The sequence below is a fragment of the Drosophila nasuta genome, chromosome 2L, assembly GCF_023558535.2.
Source record: "Drosophila nasuta strain 15112-1781.00 chromosome 2L, ASM2355853v1, whole genome shotgun sequence".
Lineage (NCBI taxonomy): Eukaryota > Metazoa > Arthropoda > Insecta > Diptera > Drosophilidae > Drosophila > Drosophila nasuta.
In genome coordinates, this window is record NC_083455.1 from 25,363,048 (window position 1) to 25,386,277 (window position 23,230).

At 36.9% G+C, this 23,230-nt stretch overlaps 2 protein-coding genes across 2 annotated transcripts; both read right to left on the reverse strand.

Annotated features, from left to right (window-relative positions):
• Positions 1-442: 442 nt before the first annotated feature.
• Positions 443-22,315, reverse strand: LOC132786478 (uncharacterized). Its single transcript, XM_060793019.1, is given in 8 exon segments — positions 443-1,902; positions 2,000-2,126; positions 2,625-2,887; positions 8,114-8,249; positions 10,059-10,267; positions 16,892-18,025; positions 21,217-21,527; positions 22,058-22,315. Coding segments are annotated over 6 exon segments (1,194 nt in total). The 5' UTR covers positions 17,025-18,025; positions 21,217-21,527; positions 22,058-22,315; the 3' UTR covers positions 443-1,576.
• LOC132793311 (calsequestrin-2) lies at positions 9,249-9,944 on the reverse strand. The gene has a single exon (XM_060803123.1). It carries the CDS (start codon positions 9,852-9,854, stop codon positions 9,345-9,347), a length of 510 nt encoding a protein of 169 aa, XP_060659106.1. The 5' UTR covers positions 9,855-9,944; the 3' UTR covers positions 9,249-9,344.
• Positions 22,316-23,230: the final 915 nt, after the last annotated feature.

The following is a 23,230-nucleotide window of genomic DNA, read 5'->3' on the forward strand; positions in this document are numbered from 1 at the left end:
TCTTTATAGAGAAAACTCTTTTTATCCTACATGCCAAGAGCTTTATGCTCAGTTCAAATATAATATGGAAAACTAGTTGTTAAGGAACTTACTAAGTATTGACAGATTTACAAACTTGTGAAACTATAGAAAACTTCAGCTTTAGATAAAATAAATTTCTTATTTAAATGCTTACTTACCTCACACTCTTCTGAAAATAGATCGCGTAAAGCGTTTGCTTGGAGTCTGCCACTTTAATGTGCATTCTAGGTACATCAACGTCCAACATAATGAAACTTCATATTAGAACCCATTATATTATTTCGAAGAAGCTTGCATACTTTAGCATTTTTAATTTCAACCCCTAAAAGTGCATTCTCTTCCCATAGTGCATCTTGAAAGGGAGACAGCAAACGTCGAAAAAAAAGTGTTGCCTACTTTTTGGCGACAAGTTGGTATCAATTTTCATTGCATTTTATTTAAAGACTTAATAACATTCATTACATTACATAATCATTTACATCGCTCGCTACACACGTGTGGATTCGATTCGCTTACAGTTTAAACTAGTCTTTAAATTATGCATTGTTTATTTTCGTTTCGGTTTTGCTAAATATGTTTTGCTTATTCGGGCTTACGACTAAAACATTCAACAACAGTTGCATTTCATAAATGATATTTCTGCCATCGAAGATATGCACTAGACAAGTGTGTGTACTAATATGTATGTGTGTATTGTATGTGAGTGTGTGTGTGCGTTTGTATGTGTGTGCATTATAAAGAATTAGTTGTGGGGGAAATTCATTAAATATTTGTACAATTAATATAGTTAATGCCTAGATTACGAGTAGCTTACGCTGTGGAAATATACAGAGCTCCTTTTTTTCCCCCCACTCTAAAAATATAACTATTTTAATGAAATTGCTGTTAATTAGCTTTAACTGGAAATGTTTTAAATTCATTACGAATCAGTTTTGCATAACTTTGATCGCTATTCAAAAATTGCAAAGCCCAAAATCTTCTAGTTCAGTGTTTTTGGCTTTCAATTGTAGTTGTTTTTAGTATTTTGCTAAGAGTATCAACAATTATGCTAATAAGAGTTTTATTCAATTAACACTAAATTGTATTATACACGAAATGTGAGATTCTTTTGCATTTTTTGATTAATAATGAGAAGACTCTAGGCCGAGCTCAGCTTTGTTGTTGTTTCGTGGCGGTAACAGGACTCGTTTGATTGCGCTTATATAACTAGGCTTGTACAGATTTGGCTATATATTAATGTATATATGAATATTAAGATTATTCAGCTTAACTCACATCACTAGTATTCTAAACTTGTTGAGCAATTTCTTAGCCTGCATTAAAAGCCCGAAAGAGGAACAACGATATGCTAAAACTAACTTCGATTTTCAAAGGGGAATATTTATTTGTATATATGTACATTTTAGCTAAGCAGCGTATACTTAATGTATGTTTTACTCCGGGATACTTTTCTTGCATTGGCAAAGTTGAAATATATTTACAGAGATTTAATGAGTTTGGCGTTGCCTGGTTGCTTGTGGTGTTGGTGGTGTTGGCCATACATCTTCGTTAATTGTTATCTGCACGGCGTGGAGTCGTCGCTTAATTGGGCCAACAGGCGGCGGTCATGTTGGCCATGCTGGCAGCTGTTTGCCTCCTCTTTGCTTGTGGCTGTTGTCGCCAGCTTAGCGCAGAGACTGGCGCGAGCATTACACAGAAATGCTATTAAGACGGGCAACGCGTACAGCGAAATGCGTGCAATGGACTCCGACGATGTCGCTAATATGCGTGACCAGCTCATGAACACAGCTGCGGACGCACTCGATGCAGCGGCTGCTGCTGCCGCTGCTGCAGCTGCAGATGTGGCAGCCGCAGGACGACGACTCTTCTTGAGCTGCTTGTCTAGTTTTTGGCGAGAATGTGTGGCAAGAGTTAGTGCACTGTTTGTGTGTGTGTGTTTGGCGAATGATTGATGTTGATGTTGATGTTCTGTACTCACCTTCCGCTGATTTGTCCAGCTGCCTCACTGTTTCCCTTGACTCGAGCACTGGAATGCGCTGATGCTTGTCACTCTCGACGCTCTCCTCGTTGCTTTGCCAGTACACAGAGGAGATTTTGGCGACACACTGCAAAGAGTACAGGCAAAAACTAAGTGAGTGAGGAAGAGAGAGAAGAGGAGAGAGGAGAGACACAAATGTGTTGGCGCGTTGACGGCGCACTAAAAGTTTTATGCTTTCATTAACTGACACACGCCACATGAGCTCAGCTCAGCTGATAACCCAAAAATGACCCGCATATGGAAATGGCTCTGTGCGGTGGCAAGTGTGGTGCGGTGGCAAGTGAGGTGCGCTGGTGGTGGTGGCAACTGCCCAGCTGGGGCAGTAGTCGCATCATAAAAGTCTGCTGTCCGCGTTTCGCATGAAATTTTGTGGCCTTTACGACACACATTTGCACTCGCTGTGGCCAGAGATTGTAATCAACATACGACACGCTGTAATGTTGTCGCAAATTGAATCAAAACGTTGACGTTGGCCTCCGTCCATCGTAATGTATCAATTTCTCAGAGCAACACATATTCATATATATTATATATATACTGTAATCAACTTAAAGCAAAAGCTCACCTTCAACTTCATGTCGCCATGCTTGAAATGTCATCCGCGCACACGAAACTCGAGGCCAAGGCGCGCCACCTCGAGACCCTCGCGTCCAACAACTTTGGGTTCATAGGGTCGCAGCAGCGAGCGATTGGCGTGCATGCCGTTAATCAGCCAGCTGAGATGGCAAACTGGCTTCGATGCCGCCGAAGTGCAATTGACGCGCACCATGTCGCCAATTTGGTATCGAGGCTGACCGCCGGTGATTTGTGGTCCATGCTTGGGTGTAACTGCAACGAGACACAGAGAGAGAGGAGTAGAAATGGAGAATTGTGGTTAGCGTGATGGCCACAACGATTAGTCAGCGCACAGCTTGTAGTTAAACATGTCGTATACGCAATTTCTTTAGACTAATGAGCAATATGCTGCACCACTTGCAACATTCGTTATGGAAAACATGGTCAAAGTAAGTGTAGACAGAGAAAGTGATAGAAAGTGAGAGAGAGAGAGGGAGATAGTGATAGAAAGTGAGAGAGAGTAGATGGTCAACAACAATTGCAAAATGCTGGCACGTTGTTGTCGAGCATCGTGTCTGGCTCTGACCTGGATGTTTGCCAATTGGGTCAGCCAATGGACAGACGTGCAGCTATTCAGACATTCAGCTTGAATTGCGAATTGCGAAAAATGAATCTAAATATATATATATCGAATGCAACCCACACACTCAAACTTTGAATATTAAAGTCTTCTCTTTATTTTTACTGCAGTCTCCTTTTTTGTGCTTCCGTTCGCATTAATAATCATAATCATTTTGATTGCTCTTGTATTAATATTTGCTGCTGTTCTTCCCTTAATAATGGGCAAAAGGCAAACCAAAGAAACGGCAGCAGAAAAAAAGGATATTCTGCTTATATTTTACAGCACTCTTTTTTCGTCTTTCTTTGTTTGTTTCTCATTGTTCGAGTCTACTCAACTGCATAAATTATTATTTTGAGTCTTTTATGCGGCGCGACTATTTTTACGCTCCTCTGACATTGATTGAGCTGTTGATACTTTCTTTCTTGCCCTCTTTTTCTTTCATTTATTTTCCCTGTTAGTATTACTTTTATTATTCTTGCTTTTTATACCCGCTACCCATAATGTAGAGGGGTATTATAAGTTTGTGACTCTTGAAAATAAATGTAACAGCCAAGAAGAGGCATCTCCAATCCTATAAAGAAAATATATTTTTTATCAGCTTAACAGCCGAGACGGTATAGCAATGTCCGTCTGTCCGGCTGTCTGTCCGTCCATCTGTATGAACACCTAGATCTCAGAGATTATAAGAGATAAAGAAATAGTTATTTTTCCACAGCATTTATTATATTCATACGCAGTTCAATTTTGTTTTACATTATTTTATTACGCCCACTTCCGCCTCCGCAAATCGATAACAATCGAACAACGAACTTAATTTTAAAGCTACAGCCTCGAATTTTGTTATAGACAATAATAACAATGAAATTTATGATTTCTGAGAATTTAATTACTATCGTATAAAAATTTTAACTTGAGAAATACTTTCGTATGGCAAAAAAAGCTTACTGCAATCGGTTGTTAGTTACTTTGTCTAAGAATTTGGTATATTTTACACTTTATGGTATATTTTGAATGTATATAGTATCATGTGGGTATATTTGTCGTATTTTTGCGTTAAATTTGGTTTATTTTAAGAATATACCGCACGGTTTTGCTTTTATTTAAAATGGGTAGCGGGTATGTCATAGTCGAACACACTCGACTGTAGCTTTCTTAGTTGTTTTTGTTTTATCGTTGTCATTAAGTGAAGTCCCTTTCCCCTTTCGCTTTCCCTTTCACTGAACTGCAAACTGGCCTCCTTATTGTTGCTCTTTTTTTTTGCTGACCATTTGTTTTGGTCGAAATAATTGTTGGACAATTTGATGTGGGTTTTTTGTTTTTTTGGCTGTTCCAAGGTAACAATTGCCTTTTTGTTGTAAATCCAAAGTGAAGCAACAAAAATCAATAAATTTGTTTCAACTTTAAGTCGCTTGCTTGTGATAATCTAATTTCGTTTGCTATGTTAGTTTTTTTCGACTGCTGTTGGTCGATGATATTTTCCGCTTCTGTTTTTCAATTTCCGCGCCTGCACTTCAATTATCCCTTTGCGGGGTGGAGGGTGGAGGTGGGTTTGGTGTGGTCTGAAAAGCCATCAAAGCCAACTAAGCTCCAACTAACTGGGTCAAATGTATATTTCGCCTCGTCATTTAGCTGTGCTTTGCTCTGTGCTGTGCTGTGCGCCAGTATAATCACATTCAATTATTTCAGCCACAACGCACATATAGGCTTATATACTGCCGCATTAATTTCAATATTCCGGTAATTTAAATCATTTGATATTTTTTCTCCTGCGTTTTTCCGGTGAGCAAAAACGAGCATTTTTTCTCGAGCTGCCATTAACAGGTGATTCATTAACTTTATAGATCTGCAAGAGTCATAGTCATAATCCGCTTATGCTCGACGAGATAGAAGAGAAGGGGAGAGGAAGAGGGAGAGGGAGGAAATCAGTTACTGCTGCTTTGATTGTGATACTGATTCTCGGATTCAGATCGTCGAGCAGCGCAACATTAAAGTCGAGCATAATTAAGTAATTCCCGTAGCACAACGGAAGCGTGCAGCTTTGATTGCTGCCTCGACTCGAAGCCTGCTTCCCATAAACTAGCATACGAGTGAGTCTAAGCCCAGTTAGTTAGTTAGCCTAATTATGCGATATACACATTCTGATAGTCTCCTACTATACTCCTCTCCTTCGTCTCTTAACCATTTCAGGCGGAAATGAACACGAAATTGCCTGGGGAGTAACAATTGAGCGCCAATGCCGATGTCAATGATAATCATAATGATGTTGCTGTTGCTGTCGGTGTTGCTGTCGGTGTCGCAACCAACCAACGTTTATACCATATACTTCAGGTAAGTCTGACTACAAACAACCAAATGAATATTTGAATCAACTCGACATGAAGTACATTTAGTACATAAACAAATCTGACTTAAGTGTAGAGTATATTTTGTTGCTAGAAATATCTCTTTGCTTATACACTTTCTCTGCTTAAAATGCGTGTTACTCTTGTAATATATATTTTGGTCATATTTTATTTATCATTTTAGTCGCTTACGCCTTTTCTTTTGAATCTATTTTGTGCCACAAATAAGTGTTTGATTATACACTTTTAATATTTAAAACGCGAGTTACGTGAGCTATACTTTCAACAGGCAATATTTAGTTGCATGTGTCTCCAATTTTGGGATTATTAGAAGCTAGAAATATTTCTTCTCTTGTGTTTATTTGAAGCTAGAAATATCTCTCTTCTCACAAAGTTTTATAATGTAAAACGTGTTAGGTGTCATCTTTTTTTTTATTTACATATTTACTTCTTTTCCTGTTGATATACTTGGCGCTAGAAATATCTTTTTTCATAAACACTTTAATGACCTAAAATGTACAAGATGTAATTTATATTTTAGGTTTATTTTTATTTATATATTTAGCAAACAATATTTAGTTGATTATGCCTTTTCTTTTTAGATTTGATGCTAGAAATATCTCTTTGCTAACACTCTTCTATAATTTAAAACAAGTTAGGCTTTATCTATATTTTGGGTATACTTTATGCCTTTTCTTAGGGGATATATTTTGTGTTAGAAATATCTCTCATCTCCCACATTTTCATTGTCTAACACGTGTTAAGAGATATATAAATATTTAGGGTATATTTTATTCATATAATTAGTAAGTAAAGATTAGTTGTCTGGGTAATTTGTATCGGATATGTTTTATGTTAGAAAAAACTCTTTACACCTTTCATATTTGGGGTACATTTTCTTTTTATATTTAGTTGCTTAGGCCTCTCTTTTTGGGTTGATTTGAAGACCGAAATTATCACTGTATTTATAATATTTATATGTCAAAATTGTATTGATTTCTTATATAGATAGTTAGGGGAGTGTTGCCCTTTTTCTATTAACAAATCGAGTAGCACTGTGTAGATAAATTTATGCTGTAAACAGATACCTCATTTTATTTCATTCTTTTTTTTTTATACATATATATATTTTGTTACCAAGACCTCTGTCAATTGGATATATTTTGGACCAGAAGCAAACGTGTATTTTTATAATTTGTTCACAAAAATGTAGCCTAACAATACAAATTATTTCCCTACTGATTTCTTGTATAAATATTTAGAGGTGTGTTACCTTTTTTCTATAAACAAGTCGAACAATTTGTAGGAAGATTTATGCTACAACTTGAATACCCATTTAAAGTTATTGTATTCTATTGTATTTCGCAACCCATTAAGCTACTTTAATCGATGTCTGCATTTAATGGCATATTTGCATAATATAAAAAGTAGATTAGAGTCAAAAGTCTACCTCCCTTCAAATCAGAGTAAACGCAGTTCGTTGTAGGCTTTTGCTTTAACTTATTCATTTGTGTGTTAAGCAGCAAGTTTGCAATAACTGTGCGAAAAAAAGCGAGACTGCAAATGTGAAATACATAGCGAATAGCAACTGGGATTTATCGTGATGCCATTTGCCATGGAACGAAGCGAGACATAAAGAGAGAGAGAGAGAGAGAGAGAAAGCTTCAACGGCCGCTGCGGCTGTTATTAAACACGTTTATTCTAAGTTTTCCCCAAAGCACTTTTTCATATTGCGTTTTGCCATATTTTCGCCATGTTTTGTTGGATTGCGCAAAAATTTCAAATTAAGTTGCTGCACAGCCCGTCAGCAGAAGCTGTGTAGCTGAAGCTACTACATCGAGTTGAAGCCAGAGCCAGAAAGTAGACGGAGTCCATGCTTTTGGCGTTGCTGTTGCCGTTGCCAGGTTTGTAGTTGGAGCTGTAAGTGAGCAACAGAATTGCATCACGTACATGGGCAATTTGCCAGCAGAATAATACAAAACACAACACACACACACACTCTCGCATACACAGACAATGTCTGCACATCTGTCTGCACTTGTGTGTGTGTGTGTGAAGGTTGTTGAACGCTGCCCAACTGGCCAAGTGCCTGACTCTGACTCTGACTCTGACTCTGCGTAGTGCCTTCTATATAGTCCGTTTTATATCTTTTTTTTTCGATTTCATTTTATTTTTATGCTGCTGCTTTTTTTGTTGTATTTATTTTATGTTTTTTTTTTTTGTTTTTCGCACAGGTTTCATGCTTGAGAATTTGTAAATCGCAGCGAGAAACAATGCCGAAGCATAAACTAAATAAATGCGAAATATTTTATAGGTATGCGCACATGTATGTGTGTGGCTGTGTGGCTGTGTGTGTGAGGCATTCTCTCTCTATGTGTGTGTGCATACTCTAGACAAAGAAACAGATTACTTTTCATCGCTTAGTCCGTGCTGAGCAATTAATCTTGCTTGGCGTCCTCTTCTTTCCTTCTCTCTTTGTGCTTTCTCTCTCTCTCTCTCTCTCTCTTGCTCGTTTTCCTTGCACTGTTCACTTACCCACAACAATCATGTCCTCATGACCGGAAACTGTCTGGAACGAAGGCGCCTCGCCGGACACTTCGCACCGATAACGACCCGTCGACTGTAGGCTCACCGAACGGAGAACGACGGCAATGTCCGTCGAGTTTTGCAACTGCAACGGCAATAAAAATACGAAAATAATATAAATACATATTAAGAGAAGCCATACATATAATACTCCTTATATAAATAAGTGAAAGTCTGAGAGAGAGCTTCGTATGTAGGCCAAATTACGAATGTAGAGGAAACTATAACACACATATTTTTCTTCGCCTGCTTGCATAATTCTTGCTTCCACTCTGAGCGATTAAAGGCCTCATAAATGTAAAATATTACCTTGAGTAAGTGTGCTAACATTAAAAGTTAAGAGTTTATAAATATGAAAATTAAGATGGCAGAAATAGAAAAATAAAAGTTTGAATATTAACAAATTTACACTAACAGAAGAAAGTAGTCAAAATGAGAATATTAATAGGAAATTGCATTAGTTATTGCATAATTCTTGCACTTGTCTTCTTAAATGTATAATACTTAATTTCATAAAGTATTATAAACAAAAGTTTGGCCTAAGCATATGTAAAACAATATTGCAATAACAGCAAAACTAAAGGAGTGTGAAAACGAAATTAATCTGAAAGCTTTGAAAGTTGAATATCCTTTACACTTTGTATAATAGGTAGTTAGAAGTTAGAGCTCAGCGTAATAACTGTGCATTAAGAAGTATACGTATGGAAATTTAAGTAGAACTAAATTAAATATAAAGTATCAGACAATATCCATAGTAAGAGAATGTAAGAGCTTTGTTTGTGGCCAACATTAAATAAAAGAAATGATATATGGAATACTACGTGAAATAAGTGGCCTTAAACAGAATATTTCAATAAGACAAAAAGGGGAAAGTAACATATAATGAAAATAAAATATATACTATTGAATAAAAGTATAAATATAGTAAGTGAAAGTTAGAGCTTTGCATACTTTGAAGTTATGTTAGTCTATTTCTTCTTGGCATTTAATAAATTTCAATATTTATCTATTCTGTTGCAATATAGTCTTCACTTTTGCTGTCTAGTCTAAGCTGCTTAAGCTCCACTCTATAAACACATTCTGCTTTTCACTGTGCTTAGTTTTAATTTCAACAATAATAATTTGCAACTTTTGCCATGGAACAGAAAAGAATTCATTTCAAAACTCTCAATGCAAGTACTCAGAATGTTTTGTGATTGACACTAAAGCGTTGAACAGAGTCTGCTTCCAGCTTATCATTAGCTAAAGGCTTTGCGACTTTCTCATTCTCCTCTTCATAATCATCGTCGTCGTCATCATCATCCTCATCATCATCATCTTCATCTTCATCATCGTCATCGTCTTCATCATCCTCTTCACCATCATCTTCATCGTCATCGTCAGCATCCATCAGGGAGACAGTTGCCTCAACGAGTTCGGTCAGTTCCTTATCACTGACTGGAAACACATTGTCCAGTTGTTCCGGCGTCGCATCGAAATGTTCCATGGCCGCATGTAGTTTCAATTGACTCTCCATATGCATAATGCTCTGGTCCTTATCAATCCTGCCCAGACGCAGTCCAGCCTCGATGGGATTACTCGTTGGCTGACGGACCATTTGAGCCATCATCTCGACGGCATCATCCTGGTTAAGAGGCGGCACAGACTCCTCTAGCGTCTGCAGCACTTTCGATTTGTTCTTGGAGTACATTACATTGAGTTTCCGAAAATGTTAAACGAACGTGTGTGTAGTAGACTATTTCCTGTCTGCTGTCTGCTCTCACTCTCTCTCTCTCTCTCTGTCTAGTTGATGTAGTTGTAGTAATTGACATTGATGGGCGAAATAAAAAACGCTGCCTACTCAACTCGAATTGAATTGAGAATCAGTTTTAGCTTCATTCGTTCGTTCACTTACCTCGACATCGACGCCGGGCAACGGAAACACCTGTCCAGGTGGCATATCACGTGGCACATAGCGATAGAATTCGAAGCCATCTTTATACCATTTCACCGAGTAGAGCGACTCGCCATCCAAATCGAATTTACAGCCCAACACGGCATCCTCATGTCTCATGATGTGCTTCGGTATGCGAATCTCAGTCATTGTCAGACTCTGAACAGTGCCTGCAAAAAGAAAGAAGGATGCACACACGATATTAGTTAGTAGACGATTAAGTAACTAAGATGATGACTTCTCAGTTTTGTTGCATTCGTTGGATTTTGCTTTCGCTTCGCTTTAATAGGCATTATTAGAACAATGACGTTGCTGCTCAATGCCAGGACCATAAATAACTTGCAACGAGTGCATAAAAGTCAAGGAAATCGAAAGAAATTCGCTGGCGAGCCAAAACAATGCGCTTTTGTTTTGCCAACACAATGCCAGCCAGCGAGAAGAATGAAAGCATTCAACTTGAGGCGTGTGAAACGTGACTGCTGAGACTTTTTTCTCTCTCTCTCTCTTTGTCTCGTAACTGTTTGCTTTCTCTATTGCCATCTCCCTGTGGGGAGAAAGTCTCTCTCTCCCTCTGTTTTGTGCACTCGAGACAACGAGACAACGAAACGAAAAGTTGCCGACTTTTAAACGCACACAAAAGCAGAATAGAGTAGAGGTAGGCTTAGACAATTTGGGTCAAAGCTATGACACGAAAATCAAGATATGAAATTAATATTGCAGCTGAAATGAGCAACTGCATGGAAAGCTGAAAACTGAGCACTGAAAGCTAAAAGAAAGCAACCAGCTACAGCATATTCCATTAGGAAGGGGATTGCATAATGAAAGCGACTTTTAAATAAGCAAGAATCTTACGAAAGTGCCAGAGGGAAATTGGTTGTGGAGGGATAAAGTTAATATTAGTTCAATATTCATAAATACTGCTATTAAAGTATATTGTTTTTGCTTAGAAAATGAATTTTATTTTTATATTAAATTTTTTCTTCTAACCAATAACTTTAATTTCTAAATAAAAGAAGCTTATTATGCTATTAAAGGACATTTTGTTATGCTTTCCAACTCTTACAATCGAAAATTTATAGCAAATCAAGTTTATTATTAAATATCTTTTCTAAACCCATCTTTTACTTATGATAACAACTTCTAAACAAAAAAGCTTTAACATGTATTTCTAACAAAGTATTTAAGTACGTTTCTCATATTTGAAATCAAGATCTGTTAGAAATTTAAATCTGAAAGAAGTTAAATTCTTTTCTTTTTTAAATAACAAACTTCTTTAACTTCTAAATTATGCTTGCTGAAATATACTTAGAACATTTTTGTTTCTTTTAGAATACTTTTATTCTGTTTCCATACTTCAACAATCCGGATTTTATAGAAATTTGATTTTATTATAGAATTCTTTTGAATAACTCAGCTTTAACCAACCTCTTAAGTTTCCCAATGAAAGACTAAGCTTTCAAATACATGGCTATTAAGGTGTTATAATTGATTGCTGAATTCTTTTGAAAAGCTGTGCTTTATCAATGAAAGAAGAAACTCTTAAGTATTCAGTTCTTTAGCAAGTCGAATCTTGTATAACATTCTTTGGTATTATAAAAAACAGTTTACTTAAATATGTGCAGCCTCAACGGACTGTGATAATTCCAAATAATAGGCTAAATTAGATTTGGAAAATTTCTTCATATACCTCGCTATAACTCAACTGCCTTTTTCGACTCTTTTTCCCCTCTGGACTGCTTGTCAAATTAGTTAATGTTGCTTTTGTGCCAACTAAATTAGTTAATGGTTAATTCAAAGGGGAATCCGTGGTAGCATCGTAAATTTAACATATATCACTCGTATATTTAGGCTGCTGCTGATGTGGATGCTATAAATACGAATACAATGCTTAATTTCAGCTGCCGCACGTTGGCTTTCGTTGTTTGTCTGGTTACTGTTGGTGTTGTTTGTGTTGTGTTGTGTAGTGCGTTGGCATTTTGCTAAAAATAAAAGCTCATTTTCATTACGCCACAGGAAGCGGCAGCATTAAAGGCATTTGACCGACCAAGCAACCAGGCAGCAACAGCGACAACGACTGCGACAGCCTTTGGCGGTAAAATAAACAAGCACAAAGAACGTGGTGCGCCGAGCTGAGCACAATGCACAAAGGCAAACAGCCGCCATTGAAGCGGCGACGACGCCGGCCAAAAGCAGAGAGACAGAGAGAGAGAGAGAGAGAGAGAGCGAGTATCCGAATCAGAGTCAGAAGCAGGAGAAGCGAGGAGAACTAGGGAACGCGCGCCTTTTGAGTGCAGTTCCGTTTGGCGGCGTCGGTCGCCGTTTGTTTTTCCTGATTTTCCTGTGCGTGGGCTATTGATGTGTTGAGAACACTTTGAGTCAAGCATTTATGACATCAAGTATGATTTTAGCATTCAAACGCAGCTCAAAGTAAATGCATTTTCAAAGTGAGCACAAAAGTATGCAACACTTTTCTCTCTCTCTCTCTCTCTTGAACTCTAAGCGACTTCTTTTACGCTTTGATCTACTATTTAGGTTTAATTTCAGCGAACACAATTCCGCAAGCATGACACACGAAAGCCCCACTCCATATACTTCACTCTATTCATTTCACGGCCTTCAGGCTATTTTCCTTAACATGAAAGTACCACAATTTCATTTTGCCACATTGAGAAATATTTCTATGAATTGTTTACCTTGTGTTCTGAGACGTTTTTTGCTACTCTCACAATATGATAATCATTTATTCAAATGGAAACAAAACATTCCACATGCCAGATAAAAATAACTGACCTAGACGTCAAATGACGTCAGCAATGAGGCAGGAAATGGCACAATTGTGTGCCAAAAATAAAGTGACAGAGTGTGGGCAGCATCTGGGCACATCTTGATGCCAACAAGCTATCAACAACAGGAACCGCAATTGAAAACCTAGCTAATTATACGTTGTGCCAACGATGACTTGAAATCGCCATGCAATGGCAAAAGTTTGTATCATCCGACTGACGCTTAATTAAGATAAACTCTCAAAGGGAGGAGGAGAAGGGTCAGAAACCTTTCAGCATTTGCTGAAAAGTTTTGCATTTGATGTCGTGTTACAATCTAAATAGTATTTTACCTTGAAATGAAAGTTTTCGAACACAAAAGTTTTATACTTAATTATTGTTGATTTTCAAATCATTTCTGTCGGCAGTCGGCAGTCGTCAGACGCCGGCCTTGCTATTGAGCAAGGCTAAATCAAAGTGTTTAGCAGTAAATCCAACTAGTTTAATTACAGTTGCCAACGCACAAATTATGATGCAGTCGTCGGAGATGATGATGTTGATTTATGCAGGGGCAATGGGATCAGTTCAGACCGGATGTTGAGCCGAGCCTTGAGCAAATAAAGCTGTGTGTTTTTGCATGTTTCGCAAACGCCAAGCCGGCAGCATCAATACGCATCAATTGCGACCCCCTTTTACAGGCTTTACAGACAGCCGAGACAGACAAGACAGTCGAGCCTGTGTGGAACGTGCTTAATCTGCAATCACAAGCGGAAGTTTGTCTCTAGTCTCTAGTCTCAGTCGCAGTCGCAGTCTCAGCTGTCTATTGTCTGTGATGTTCCCTGTCTCTCGTATGCCTGTCTGTAGCAGGCTCGTTTTCTTCTTTTGACGACAACGACGAGTGCGTTTCATTCTGTAGCTGGGTGTAAATGGAGCACGTTCCTCGCTCCTTTGCTTTTGCTGCATTGCAGTCCCACTTGCATTTGCATATTGTGGAGAACCAAGAGGGAATCAAGTAAGAAAGCGACAGTCGAGTGTGCTCGACTGTGAGATACCCGTTTCCCATTTTCAATAAAAGCAAAACAATGCGGTATTAATTTCAAAATATACCAATTCAATATACCAATTACTATAATATACCAAATATTGGTTAGTACTATGTTCAAAATATGTCATTTTGGATAAATGAAAAATATACCAAATGCTATACCTCAAAATACTGAAAATATACCAAATGATATAATTGACATATTAATGTACACTAATCCATTCAAAATATACTGCTTTAAATATAAACAAAACAGTGCGGTATTTTAAAAATTTTAAATATACTAAATTCGTATACTGCAAAACTACTGAAATTATACGAATTGCTATGTTTGGTATATTGATATAGTACTATGTATCCAGACAAAATGTATATAATATACTAAGAAAATACTAAAAAATATACTGAAAATATAAAAAATACTGAAAATATATGAATCGGTATATTTGGTATATTGATATAGTACTATGTATCCAGACAAAATGTATATAATACTAAGAAAATACTAAAAATATACCGAATTATTTATTTGGTATATTCATATATATACCATAGAGTGCAAAATAAACCAGTTTGCCAGCCAAAGTAACTAAGACCTCCATACAAAGGTATTTTTAAATAACTATTTCGAAGTTATTATACCCTTTTACCCTGAGGGTAGCGGGTATAAAAACGCAAAACACACACATACACACACACAGAAAGAACTCGAAACTCGAAACTCAAAACTTGCAACTCAAAAAGTTTGTCATCGGTTTTCGCAGGCGGTGCATAGAAATGCAAATGACACCGAATTAATCTCGAGCCACACAAAGTGAAAACTATGTCGCGTGTTTATGTTCCAAATTTGTTTATTTGCTTAAAGTCCAAAAACTTTTTCGAGTGATATAGGCAAACATTATTCGCCATAATTAATAGTAAATTATTATTACAGTTTTCAATCGAGAAATGTGCAACAAATCGGCTAAGCAAATGCCTGAGTTGGAAAATAAATCAAACCAGCTGTGACAATGTACAAATTGTCATTGTCAAATTGTCTGGGGCCAAATACAACAGCACCTATTTTCTTTAATTAGGATATCAATTAGTGCACACACACAGCTGTATATAACTATGTGTGTGTGTTGTAATATAATTAAAATTCATTTCAACTTGTAAATTGGCTGGCGGCAAAAAGTGCTTGCCGAAACCAAAACTGAATCATAACAATGGGGGCAATGTATGTGAAATCGATTAATTCAATTAAATTGAAAACATCAATTTTGCGTTTTATGATTAATTACATGGAGACACACACACACGCACACACACGTACATATGACAGCCATTGGCAGTATGCAAATTATTGCAGCATGTTTTTAGGCGCTTCATTTAATTTGTTAGCTTGAAAGTTATTTAAAACGCGATTGCAATTTAGTAGCATTATTACACATAATTGATTCACAATATTTGCAGAGCATTTCAATCAGTATGCTTTAATAAATTTCTTCCTCTTTCTCTGTGCGATGAGTTGGCTACTTTTCATTAACTGGAAGTCGAGAAAAGTCTGCGTGTCGGTTAGCATTAGTTTCATGTACTGCCAATAAATATGTACTTCCTTCTGGCTGCTTTCGCTTGGTTACATTTTCGGCCACGTTTGCTTAATTTCATTATTGTTGCTCACTTTTCGTACGCTCTGGAATTTCTCTCCTTTTTTTTTGGTTTTTTTTGCTGTGACATGCGTACGTGACCTCATAATAAGAAAGTAAGATTTTTATCTATAATTCAGTGACGCGCTTTCCGAGCGAATTAAGTGCCACAACAATCATTTCGTTTGCCTCTGTCTAGACGAAATTGTATTTGTCAGTAATTATTTCGCCTCCAATTGAGCAAATTATCCGCATAAAAGCACTGAAACTCTACTCTTAAATAGTAAACAGAAAAAGTAAACTTTTTTTTGCTTTAACAAGTTGCAGCATCAAAAAAAAAAATACTGTGAAAGAGAAACTTGTGCATGTTTATTTATTTAATTAAATGCGACGCCGTGAAACTTTTCTATGACCACTCAAAAAACTAGCGCATCCATTACGAGTCTAAGCAATCAACTTAATTAAATGACGCCAAGAAGAAAGCACCAAAAAAAAATGATGCTCCAGCCACGCGCTCAACTAATGAATAGAAAGAAATGTTCAACACCAAGCAGGCATAATAATTGATTTACAAAAGCAAAGAGAAAAAAAACAATCTTTGGAGACAACTCATCGCAGTGTTCGAGATATAAAATAATAATCTCCATTTAACCGCACAAAAGGTTTTTTGAGTTGGGTTTGGCATTGCGTATACGCAACGTTCGCTTGGCTTGGCTTGGCTTGAAATGAGTTTACCACAGCGACAAGACGCCAGTTAATTTTGTTTATATTGTCAAGTAGTTTGATGAACTTAATTAAAAATAAGGCAAACTTATTATTAATGCGTCAAGCCGAGAATAAGAAACGGAATGAGGATGGCAAGAAATGAAGGTCGTGCCGAGGTTTAAATATGCCACAAAGTTTGTCAAGTCAGCTGAGATTTACGCCATTTTCGGTAATGGATTCAAAGGTTTCGACTGACTTCCCAACTGTCTGACTGTCTCACTGTCTGACTCTCCGACTGACGAACGAACGCCGTTTGACTTTGGCAACTGTCAAAGTTGTTTGGCATCTCGTAAGAGCTCTGCACGGCCTTAAATCGATTAAGTACTCGTAATCGAAGTATCTGGCCTTTAAGGGCGACAAAATGTGGCTCAAACTTTCGCACACACTACTTCTTCTCCTTCCGCTTCTCTTTCGGGGCTGGGCAACTAATATTGTTGGCTAAAATATGTGCACGAGAAAAAAAAACGAAAAGCAAACTTTCTTTTTTTTTGTTGGCCAATTTTTGCGGGGCTCGTTTGGCGCTGCCTTTGCCAAAGTTGCTAATAAATTAAATAAACATTCAAACCCAAACCCATCTTCCTTAGTTCTACTCACCACTCGAGAGCAGGATTGCCAATGCCAAAGGAAGCAGCAGCAGGTTCCACAACGTGCAGCAACGAGGTGGGGCAGCAACAGAGGCAACGAAGCTTTGGCCACGCCGGCGTCGTCTATTCAAAGTTGCACCCATTTTGTTGCATTAATGTGTTCCGTTGTGCGTTCTCTTCTCCTCTTCTTCTGTGTACTTATTTTGGTTTCTCTTTCGCTCTCTCTCTCTCGCTCTGTTTGTAACACTTTTGCTCGCTTTTTCTTGGCCAACTTTTCTTTCGTCGTGTTGGTAAAACTTTAATTTTTCAATTTGTTGCGGAATTTTCGGTTATTTTTCTTTTTTTGCTACAATTTGGGGCACGCAGCAGAGTGTTTTTTCCTCCTCCTTTTTAGTTTTTCTGTTTTCTCTCTTCTTTTTCTTTTTTTTTTTTTGCAGCTGTTTGCCTTGCGTTTTAGTTTGCCTTGTGTTGTTGTCGCTGTTGTTGTAGTTGTTGTTGTTGTCTCATTTGTGCAATGCAATAAATTTCACTTGACCGCCAACGAGGGAACGCGTCACCCACCAGCAAACTGATGTGTCTTCCTCTCCCTTCTCCTCTTCTCTTCTCTACTTCTCCTTCTTCTCCACGTCTTGTTGCTTTTAGTTTGTGGCCTGCGTTTTGTCGTTTGCTATTTATTTTTATTTTCCATGCGCTCTTTGCTATTTGCTCTTCTTATTATGAGCTCCACACACACACAGCGACACACACACACACTCGCAGAGAGTTACACCCACGTTTAGTTGTAAAGGGAAGTGTATTCACAGTTACATTTACATGCGTCCTGCTTGTGTTTGTTCAGCAATTTGTGTTTGTCTATTTGCCCGCGTTTGTCTTTGCTTCCTTTTCATTCTCATGCTCATTTTCATTTTCATTTCTATTTCTATTTCCATTTCTGTTGCTGTTTCGGTTTCAGTTCAGTTTTGTCTCCTTTCACTTGCTGCTTGTTATTCTTCTGCTGGTTGTTATTCCAGCTCTTGTTGTTGATATTATTGCTTTTATTCCTCTTCGCTTAACATGTGCACAAATTAATTGAAACATCAGCAAAATGTCAGCCAGAGAAAGCGCATATATCCAACATCCCAGCAGGTTTTAATCCCAGTCCAAACTGCAAGCATAAAAATACATAAAACACCGTTTTAATAAATCAACGATTTCAAATTTCGAAATTAGTAAATTAGAAATAATATTTAATTGGGTTGGGAATATTTACGTTCATTAAAATTTCTAAATTAGTAAACTCGAAATTAAATTTAAATATGTATTTCACTTTACAATATTTGCTTCTTAAAATTGGCAAATTATGCATTAGTTTTAATTGTGTTTGCAGTATATAAAATTTAAATTTCACTTGAGAATATTTACTTGCAAAATAAGTTCAATACAATTTCTAAATTAGTAAATTTTGAATTGTATTTATATTTAGTATTTTGAGAACATTAAATTTGAATTTCACTTGACGATAATTGCTTATAGCAATAAATAAGTTCAATTATCATTCATTAAACTTTAACCAATTAGCCACTTAAGCCATATTTATGTCGCTTTCGTTTAACTCGAAGTTAATTGGTTATTTAATATACTTCATTTGTAAAACAATTCTTTTGCTAGCACAATATTAATTAAAGCAATTGTCAGCATCTTTAGCAGGTGCCGAAATTCCATAGCTTTTATTTAACTTCGAGTTGAGTAAAGTAAAGTAGCTGTAATTTGATATCAATGCTGAGGCTTAATTAATTAATCACACACACACACACACACGATGGTCAAATATAAGATTGCTTGAATATTTGAAAGTTGCCTGCTGAAGTGCGCCACATAATAAACTCAATTTGGCAGCTCAAAAACCGAAATGACAAACATAAGCAAGTGCATAAATTAATAATGCTTGGCAGCAAAGCAAAATATGTTATACTCGTATATATGACGATAGCTACTCAATTTGTGTGCTTGGGATAAATGAAATTTACATAAAATCAATTAAACACATACTCGCTTGGCCAAACATGTTTGTGCTGTTGTGTGCAATAAAACAAAACACAAAGCTGTGTAGACCCAAATCCCAAACAGATGCGAGATTGTCAGCCGAAAACTGTAACCGAAGAAACTTTTCAAATGAAAATCATGTTGCGTAATTAGAAGCCATGAATAATTTTAGCACCTTGTTGTCAGTTATTTAAAACGACGACCGACTCAATGAATGACTGACTAACTGACAGACACTCTCTCTATCTCTCTCAATCTCCGCATTGAGTGGCTTATGCAAAATAGTTGGGCCCACAGTGCGTATACTTGATGCCACGTAAAAACATCATAGCACACACACAGACGCAGATTTACATAGGCAAGCTATCTGCTGCTGCTGCTGCTCGCTGCCTTTTGCATAATTAATTATGTGACTAGAAACGCGTCGCCTTGTTAAATATGCAAATATCCCAAAACGCAGCGCTTCAACGCAGGACTTCAACAGCAGCAACAGCAGCGAAGCCTCGAAGGACGCCTCTTAAAGGTCACTCACATGCGTTCGCTACCAGTTTATAAGTCACTTGGCAGAGAGAGAATCTGCGTTGACAGCTTGGCTTAATGAAATTAAATTGCGCATACGCATCGTGTGCTTGTCGCAGCATCACTTTAAAGTTTACCTCTGGCATTGCTACCACAAAAAACAGAAACAGGTATTTCTATTGCGCTGTTCAATGGCTTGCAATACAAAGCACAGGCACACACACACACACACCTGTACACACACCTACACACACACTCATAGACTAAGCCTAAGCGCGTGCTGTTATGTAGGACAAACTGAATGAAAAAAATGAGTGAATGCCTGCATAGAATCTGACTCACTCACTGACTGACTGACTGACTGACTGACAAACCCTGGCCATTTGTTTTTGTGCTAACGGCATGTCTGTTAGGCAGCCTGATACTGTTAGGGCCATGGCCAACAACAGCAACAACATCAGCGACAACAACAACAAAGTTCTGTATCCCTTTGGCTGGGGCTTTTTGCGGCAAGTGATTGCCTTAAATTTAAGCCATGACTGCAGCACAAAACACAAAAGAATTTCTAAAGATTTCGACTCTCGAGTGTGTGTGCTGCAAAGACCCGAAAAGTAAATGAAAATGGGCATTTAAATAATTTAAGCTCTTTTATTATTTACACAAGTTAATACACAACATGAAAATGCAATCAATTTGCTTTATTATTTTACTAGAAAGGAGGCGAAGTATAAAACTTTAAAGCGTTTTGAATCGTAATAATTGATGTGACTTCAAATGAACAACATAAATAATAAGAATAATGCTTTAGTTTAAATATTGATTTATAATGATAGCCAAAGAAAAATACTTTAGTTGAAGCTTGGAATTAAAATAATTGGTATTACAAAATATTTCAAATCTCAACAAAGTAATATAAATATAAAAATGCACAGTCAAGATTTATATTGATATAGCAAAACATTCTAAAGCGAAATTATAAAGATAAAGAATAATACCTTGATTTATATTTGAATTTAAAAGAATTGATGGAAATATATTACAAATATTTTAAGAAAATAATATAAAGTAATAATATATAATATAAATAATATAAATAACTATACAAATATAATGTTACTTTAGCTTATTTTACAAATCATTTTGATTTTAATTAGGAGTCAAATTTCGCAGTCAATATTTATATTGATTGATATAAACCTATTACAAAATACTTCAAACAAAAATGATAAAACCAAAGCATCACATTTTAGCTGATTCTGCAGATAAATTCGCTATTTAATTTTCAATGCACAAACATAATCAACGTAATAGGCGCGTGTTTGTGCTTGTTAATTAAATGTTTTAGTTAACCTAATTAACAACATGTGCCCAGGTATTTGAACAAATAAATTGGCTAGCCGACGTAACATTTTTCCAACTAAAAGCAACAAAAATATGGTAGCAATTATGCTGAACATAATTTGATTCTGCTGCCAATTACTAAATTGGCCCCGCATGAAATATCGTTCTAAACAAAAAAAATGAGAAGTGAATAGGCGCATTTTATAGGTAGAATTTCATAATTATTATAAATTATGTTGACACCTGAGGCGCGTGTGCAAATTATGCCGCAGGACTAGCCAAAAAGTTCAGTTTGAAAATTTAACCATTACAACCCACAAAAAAAAAAAAAGGAAAATGTGCACGGCAGAAGAAGAAGCTAGAAGCTAGAAGCCAGAAGGGAAGGAACGAAGGCAAACAAGAACCCCTCAGGGGAAATATGGCTTAAATTGTGCGACTCATTGTAATACTCACTTTGCCGTAAGTCCCTTTCCTGTCCTCCCTCTCTCTTCCTGTGCCTAGGTCTTAATATGCTTTGCGGCCAGGAAGTTGACGATGTTGGCAATGAAAAGGCAGCTTTGGCTTAGACTTGCTCTTGTTGTTGTTGTCGCTCTTGTTGTTGCTGTTGTTATTATTGGTTGTTGCCGGCAATTGGCATATTTTTTGTTGTTTTTGTGTCCTCGCTTGGCCTTGTCTGGGGCAGTTTAAGCTGATATTGTAGTTGATGTTGTTGTCGGAGTCGTAGTCGGATTCGAAGTTGAAGTTGAAGTTACGTGGAGTGCGAACTGGCCACGTGCATTATAATAATAACAAATTATTAGTTGTCACGCACGTAACGGTACTTTCGTTCATAATTTATGCATTTTAATTTGTCAAGCGAAATGTGGCACTCACACACACACACACACACATTGAACACTCTCTCACTCAGCGATTACGCGAGAGGGAAAACAAAGGCATCGCTGCTTATGAATATGAATTCGAGTCGCACACACACACATATATGAATATGTGAATATGAATATGAATGGTATTCGCTTAGTCTTTGGCTTAAAGTTTTCGCTGCAATCCTCCACTCAGTTGTTGTTTTTAGTTGTTGGCTACACTCAGATATTCATAATTTAGCCTTTTCACTGCTGATTCACTGACACACTCACACACACTCACGAATCAGTGTCGCAGTCCTCGTCTTCGTTGTCGTTGTTGTCGCTTGCGATGTCTCCTGTGTCTTTCGGCCTTTCGGAGCCGTTGTCGTCGTCTCAACCACACAGCACCAATAACCGACCAAGACTAAAAGCTTTGCTCTCCTCATTACCTGGTTTTCACTTGGACCCCAAAAAATACGAATCGTTGTCGCCGTCGCCTTCGTTGCCGTTGTCGTTGATATCCCCGAATGACGCACCATGCCAAATGCTGCTGGCTGCCAACGACCGGATATCAGGATAAGAAAAGCCGAGCTAACTTGGCCAAAAAGGAAATACGCTCGCACAAACCCGTTTCACATTGTCTGAGGTTGCGAATTCGCCACGCGACACGCGCCACCAGCGAGAGAGCATCACAGCGCAGCCAACACAGAGAGAGAGAGAGTGACAGAGAGAGAGAGAGAGAGAGAGAGAGTTAAATATTCAGAGAGCACTCGTGCACGAAGTGAAGGCCGTTCGTGGGGTGTGTGTGTGGGTGGCAAGCGTGTTCTACGCTGATTCCATTTCAATTCCATTTTGTGCCACAGCTTTTGATTCAGTCGCGACTGTTACAATTTGAATAATACTGGGAAATTTCGTTAATGAAGCAAGTTTGCTGTAAAATCTGTGAATGAAATACAAATATATAATTAGGAATTATAAAAAAGCGTTTGATCTCAAAATACATAAAATAATAAAAAAAACATAATAATATAAAAAATTTATATTTTTATATTTTCATATTATTAACTTTATCTATTTAGAGCGTGAAAACTATTTATTAGTTTCTTGGTTTCATTTTAGATTAGTTTTTTGAGTTCAGTTTTTAGTTTTTTATTGAATAATTTGAATCAATGAATAATAAACAACATAATATGCAAAAAATTCCTAAAATAATATAATGAAATGTTAGACTAGATTAAAAAATTATTTCTAAAGTATTGATTCTTCAATAGAATTGAAATTAATAATGATTATTCAAGTGTAAAATACCTATACATATATAAATTATTTCACTACATCCAATAATAACTAAAGTACTTGTGATTCTTGTAAATTTTATTGCTTTCAGAAAAAAATTATGTATAGTTCTGTATGCCAAAAAACGACAAATTACTACGCGTCTTAGATGCTTTGGCTGGCAATCTAGTATATTTCAGTACTCTTTGGTATATTTAGATTGCATTACAGTACAAATACACCAAAAATAGCATATGGTATATATACAAAAAATTATTGTGCATTAATTTGGTATATTTTAAGAATAATACCGCATTGTTTTGATTCTATTCACAGTTCGTTTAGAC

Coding starts and splice junctions, on each gene's coding strand:
- LOC132793311 (XM_060803123.1), bottom strand. CDS start 9,854: ATGTACTCCAAGAACAAATCGAAAGTGCTGCAGACGCTAGAGGAGTCT.